At 41.3% G+C, this 6,275-nt stretch overlaps 1 protein-coding gene across 1 annotated transcript in view; it reads right to left on the bottom strand.

Annotated features, from left to right (window-relative positions):
- Positions 1 to 5,414: 5,414 nt before the first annotated feature.
- LOC128069938 (integrator complex subunit 6-like) overlaps positions 5,415 to 6,275 on the bottom strand; it is a 54,966-nt gene continuing 54,105 nt past the window's right edge. Inside the window, exon 18 of the mRNA XM_052663193.1 lies at positions 5,415 to 5,673. Within this exon, the coding sequence (XP_052519153.1) occupies positions 5,571 to 5,673 (103 nt within the window). The 3' untranslated portion in view covers positions 5,415 to 5,570. The remainder of the gene's footprint in view (positions 5,674 to 6,275) is intronic.

Genomic DNA, 6,275 nt, shown 5'->3' with positions numbered 1-6,275 from the left:
AAGAAACTGTGGAATGGGAAGTAGAAGTAACCACGTAACCATATGCAGAAACAAGGACTGTAATGACTATGAGTATCATTTATTTTTGTATGAATCGACTCACATACACATTAACCAAATAATTTCTAACACCCTCTCATCTCCTTATCTTATGACACAAGATGTATTATTAATTTTATTTTTTGGTATTTAAGGTACATGATATTAAACTGGGGTGTGAATCAGGTAAAGAATGAATAAGACTTAAAAGATATGACTTCGTGCCCTCTTTCAGAGATGTGTTAGTGTTCTCTTGGTTGTAGGTGGGAGAAATGTATCCGGTTAGGCAGAATCACGTCTTTGTTGTTTCTATTTACAGATGAAGTATGGTTTAAAGAGATGTTCATAAGTAGCAAGATGACAAGAGGTGCCCGTTGTAAAGTGTCACTTTGGTTAGGTGACTCACATCACAGACACTTCTACTTCCTGCATAGTTTTGGTCAGAGGCTGCCACAGAGGGACTCTGGGAGGTCGGAGACTGTGGTGGAAGAGAAGCAGCCACCATTTTGCAGCTCCCACATCTTGTTGCTGATCTGCAGATTCACCTTTTGGCATGAAGCAGCAGCTGGGTCTGCAATTTCTTTGTCTTCCCCTGGATTCACTCTCGGTATCTCTATCTTTTGGACCAGGTGTTTATGTTTAACTCCATGAAGTAGAGCCTTGGTTTCTGCAGATATTTTGTCACCAGGATCAGAGGCAACAATAATGGAGATGTATTTGTCTGTCCTTATGGGGTTCTAGGTCATGTTTGTGGTTTTAGTCTGTTAGTTTTCCTCCCTACCTCTGTTGAGGTGACAGCACCTTTTAGTTTTATTTTTTGGTCATGCCGCGGCTTGCAGGATTTTAGTTACTTGACCAAGGATTGAACCTAGGACCCTGGCAGTGGAAGCATGGAATCCTAACCACTAGGCCATCAGGAAAGTCCTTTAAGTTTACCATTTTAAAATTGTTGTACATTTTTACATGTACAACTCAATGGCATAAAGTACCATTACAGAACTATCTTATCCTAAAACTGTTTTACTACTTTAAGACACAGATGAAAGAAATCAAAGATGACATAAACAAATGGAGAGATATTCCATGTTCCTGGGCTGAAAAAGAATCAATATTGGGAAAATGACTATACTACCAAAAGCAATCCAGATTCAAGGCAATCCCTATCAAATTACTAATGGTATTTTTCACAGAACTAGAATAAAAAATTTCACAATTCATATGGAAACACAAAAGACCCTGAATAGCCAAAGAAATTTTGGGAAAGAAGAATGGAGTTGGAGGAATCAACCTTCCTGACTTCAGACTATACTACAAAGCTACAGTCATCAAGACAGTATGGTCCCGGCACAAAAACAGAAATATACACCAATGGAGCAAGATAGAAAGTCCAGAGATAAACCCATGCACCTATGGGCACCTTATCTTTGACAAAGGAGGCAAGACTATACAATGAAAAAAGATAGTGTCTTCAATAAGTGGTGCTGGGAAAACTGGACAGCTAAGTGTGAAAGAATTAAATTAGAACTCCTCCTAACACCATACACAAAGATAAACTCAAAATAGATGAAGGGCCTAAATGTAGAACCATAAACTATACAACTCTTAGAGGAAAACATAGGCAGAACACTCTCTGACATAAATCACAGCAAGATCCTCTATGATCCACTTCCCAGAGTAATGGAAATAAAAACAAAAATAAAGTGGGACCTAATTAAACTTAAGAGCTTTTTCACAGCAAAGAAAACTATAAATAAGGTGAAAACAAATGAAACAGCTGACAAAGGATTAGTCTTCAAAATATATAAGCAGCTCATGTAACTCAACACCAGAAAAACAAACAACCCAATCAAAAAGTGGGCAGAAGACCTAAAAAGACATATCTCCAAAGAAGACATACAGATGACTAATAAACACATGAAAAGATGCTCAATATCACTCATTATTAAAGAAATGCAAATCAAAACTACAATGAGATATCACCTCACACCAGTCAGAATGGCTATCATCAAAAAGTCTACAAACAATAAGTGCTGGAGAGGATGTGGAGAAAAGGGAACCCTCTTGCACTGTTGGTGGGAATGTAAATTGATACAGCCACTATGGAGGACAGTGTGGAGATTCCTTAAAAAACTAGGAATAAAACTACTATAAGACCCAATGACTCCACTACTGGGCATATACCCTGAGAAAATCATAATTGAAAAAGACACATGTACACCAATGTTCACTTCAGCACTATTTGCAATAGCTAGGACATGTTAGCAAACCAGATGCCCACCGACAGATGAATGGATAAAGACGCTGTGGTACATATATACAATGGAATATTACTCAGCCATAGAAAGGAACACATTTGAGTCAGTTCTAATGAGGTGAGTGAACCTTGAGCTTATTATATAGAGTCAAGTAAGTCAGAAAGAGATAAACAAATATCGCATATTAACTCATATATATGGAATCTAAGATGTGTATGTGCTCAGTCATGTCCAATTCTTTGTGACCCCATGAACTGTAGCCTGCCAGGCTCCTCTGTCCATGGAATTTTCCAGGCAAGAATGCTGGAGTGGGTTACCATTTTCTATGCCAGTGGATCTTCCCAACCCAGGGCTCGAACCTGTGTCTCCTGCATCTCCTGCACTGGCAGGCAGATTCTTTACCACTAGTGCCAGCAGGGAAGAAAAGCTACGACAAACTCAGACAGCATATTAAAAAGCAGAGACGTCACTTTGTTGACATAGGTCCATATAGTCAAAGCTATGGTTTTTCCAGTAGTCATGTACAGATGTGAGAGTTGGACCATAAAGAAGGCTAAGCGCTGAAGAATTGGTGCTTTCTAATTGTGGTGCTGGAGAAGACCTCTAGAGAGTTCCTAGGACTGCAAGGAGATCCAACCAGTCCATTCTAAAGGAAATCAACCCTGAATATTCTTGGAAGGACTGATGCTGAAGTTGAAGCTCCAATACGCTAGGCACCTGATGTGAAGAGCTGACTCCTTGGAAAAGCCCCTGATGCTGGAAAAGATTGAGTGCAGGAAGAGAAGGAGACAACAGAGGATGAGATGGTCGGATGGCATCATCAACTCAGTGGACGTGAGTTTGAGCAAACTCTGGGAGATAGTGAAGAACAAAGCAGCCTGGTATGCTGGAGTCCATGGGGTCGCAAAGAGTTGGACAAGACTTAGCAGCTGAACAACAACCACCATCATGACTGAGCAACTAACACTTTACTTGCCATAAGCATCAGGAGCTTATTCACTTGCCTTTTTCATTTTTTTTTTTTTCAGGAGCATGCGCTCTAGGCTCAGTAGTTGTGGCACACGGGTTTAGCTGCTCTGTGGCATGTGGACTTCTCCTGTACCAGGGATTGAATCCCTGTCCCCTGCACTGGCTGGTGGATTCCTAACCACTGGACCATCAGGGAAGCCCCTCACTTGCCTTTCAATGTTTTTGAGGAACATCCTTCACATAGCTGCTTCTCTACTATAACAGTTTTTAAAATTAAAAAAAATTTTTTTTGGTTGCACCACGTGGCATGAGGGATCTTAGTTCCTGCATCAGGAACCAAACCTGTGCTCTTTGCAGTGGAAGTACAGTCTTAACCACTGGACCACCAAGGAAGTCCTTATAAGAGTTCAGTTCAGTTTAGTCACTCAGTCGTGTCCGACTCTTTGCGACCCCATGAATCGCAGCACACCAGGCCTCCCTGTCCATCACCAACTCCTGGAGTTCACTCAAACTCATGTCCATTGAGTTGGTGATGCCATCCAGCCATCTTATCCTCTGTCGTCCCCTTCTCCTCCTGCCCCCAATCCCTCCCAGCATCAGGGTCTTTTCCAGTGAGTCAACTCTTCACATGAGGTGGCCAAAGTACTGGAGTTTCAGCTTTAGCATCATTCCTTCCAAAGAAATCCCAGGGCTGATCTCCTTCAGAATGGACTGGTTGGACCTCCTTGCAGTCCAAGGGACTCTCAAGAGTCTTCTCCAACACCATAGTTCAAAAGCATCAATTCTTCAGCGCTCAGCTTTCTTCACAGTCCAACTCTCACATCCATACATGACCACTGGAAAAACCATAGCCTTGACTAGATGGACCTTTGTTGGCAAAGTAATGTCTCTGCTTTTCAATATGCTATCTGGGTTGGTCATAACTTTTCTTCCAAGGAGTAAGCATCTTTTAATAGTTAGACAAAAGAAAAGCAATCAATCCCATTGATCAGTCCTTCAGGGAGGCCTCTGGACAGGTTTAAACAAACACAATTCCTTGGGAATAAGGTCTATTCTCCTCCCTCTTGAGCCAGGAACCCTCAGTTGGAATGCAGGCTGACATCTTCAAGACCACTGTTATACTGGGGAGAAGAATGAGGCAAGAATAAGTTAAAATCCTACCAGATTTTCCTATCACATTTCACTGGGTCTTCTTCTGACTCAACATTCACTTGGTTGCTGTAAACCTCTATTTTCCAGAGTCCCAGTAAACTTGATTCCAATCATTTTCCCCAGTGTTTTCAGTGTTTCTGGAGTACCCCACTCCACCAGTTTCACCAGTTCAGTGAGTGATATTTTGAAGTTTACATCATTCTGCTAACATCTTAATTACAGTGGGCATTCTTTCTGAAAGGAGTTACAAATCACAAGAAAGATAAAACTAGAAATTTCTCAAGCGTCAATGACCTTGTGAAAAATCAATAAAATGATTTATTTTATATATGAAAAGTCAAAATCTCTTTGTACACTTAAATTTCTGCAAATACAAACATAACAATACTGCTCCATAAAAACTTTTGTATAAACATTAAAGGAAATATCTACATTACTTTTTCTTTTAGTGCTTCTGAAGCACAGAATGCACAAGTCCACCTGAAGCCTTTCTGGCATCACATGCAAGAACAAATTCAGGGGTGGAGGTGGCCTCAGGTGTACTTTGTAATGTCTCTAGACAAAATAGAAGACAGCTGGAGGTAGATCATTTGGTGACTCTCCCTGCCCCCTCCCATGGAGAAGTAAGTTACCCAAATAGCAGCTTTCTCACTCTTTGATCCAAACTGTCCTGAATATTGCATGGTTTTAAAGGCACAACTAGGAATTGTTGAAAACTTTGTTCAGAACACACACAATTAGCAGTTGGACTCTAAACCCCTGTTCTTTCTAAATGCCATAGTAAGAACATCAAGTAGTGCTCTACCTGCAGGTGGCCCCTAGTCACTCTGGACATGCCCAGGATGACCAAACTCAAGAGTGAACCCTTATCACTTGTGTGTGTTCACTGAACTTAATCTGCTGGATTAATCATGTCACCTTCCTCAATTGGGAAAAGTAACAATAAAACAACCAGTTAGTACTTTCAAAGAAAACATAGGGCAAAGCCAGCTTTTACTGCCAGAGAATCAGAAAATGAAAGGTGTCATTGTTTTTTCTTAACCTCTGGAAGCCAGTTCCCTTGATTAAAACATCCTAGGATGTTCAACAATATCCCGCTCTGTCCTACAACACAGAGAACTTGTTCTTTTTTCCTTCTTGGTCTCTGCCGTAACATCATGATCTGCTGTTGATGTGATTAACATTGTTGAGAAGGTGATAGGATTCTATTTTTTCTAGTACCTTCTCAAGGTACTGAATTAAGACTCGTCTTTTGAACCTAAAAAAGAAAGAGGAATTTTATTAACCAAAAGGTCCTTAAAGCACTGTGTGGGGTACCACATGGAACTGACAATTTACATGGGAAATAGAGAATGTATCTTCATGTAAAGATGGGGCTTAGCTAATACCAAGAGTACCAACTGAGAGCCCAAGCCCACCTCAGACTGTGAAGAGTCCAGAAAGCTCCCATAGACTTTGGTGAATGAGTTGGACTTGGATAATAGCAATCTAAATGCCTCTGGAGATAGCTGTAACTATGCATTACAGCCAGGGCTTACAAAAGAAAGGCAGGATCAATCCCTCTGCCTGTCTTACATTGGGTCCTTATGCTCACAAAAACACACAAGTGACTTCCCTGGTTGTCTAATGGAATCTGCTCTGCAATGCAGGGGACACAGGTTTGATCCCTGGTCCAAGAATTAAGATTCCACATGCCTCGGGGCAACTAAGCCCACACACCCAAACTGCTGAGCCTGTGCTCTAGAGTGCAGGAGCTGCAACTACTGAACCCAGATGCTGCAACTATTGAAGCCTGCACACCCTAGAGCCCGTGCTCCGCAACAAGAGGAGCCTCTGAAATAACAAGCCTGTGCACCACAA

Source organism: Budorcas taxicolor, chromosome X (genome assembly GCF_023091745.1).
Source record: "Budorcas taxicolor isolate Tak-1 chromosome X, Takin1.1, whole genome shotgun sequence".
Taxonomy (NCBI): domain Eukaryota; kingdom Metazoa; phylum Chordata; class Mammalia; order Artiodactyla; family Bovidae; genus Budorcas; species Budorcas taxicolor.
Note: the sequence above shows the minus strand (reverse complement) of the source record. Positions and strands in the feature narration are given on the sequence as shown.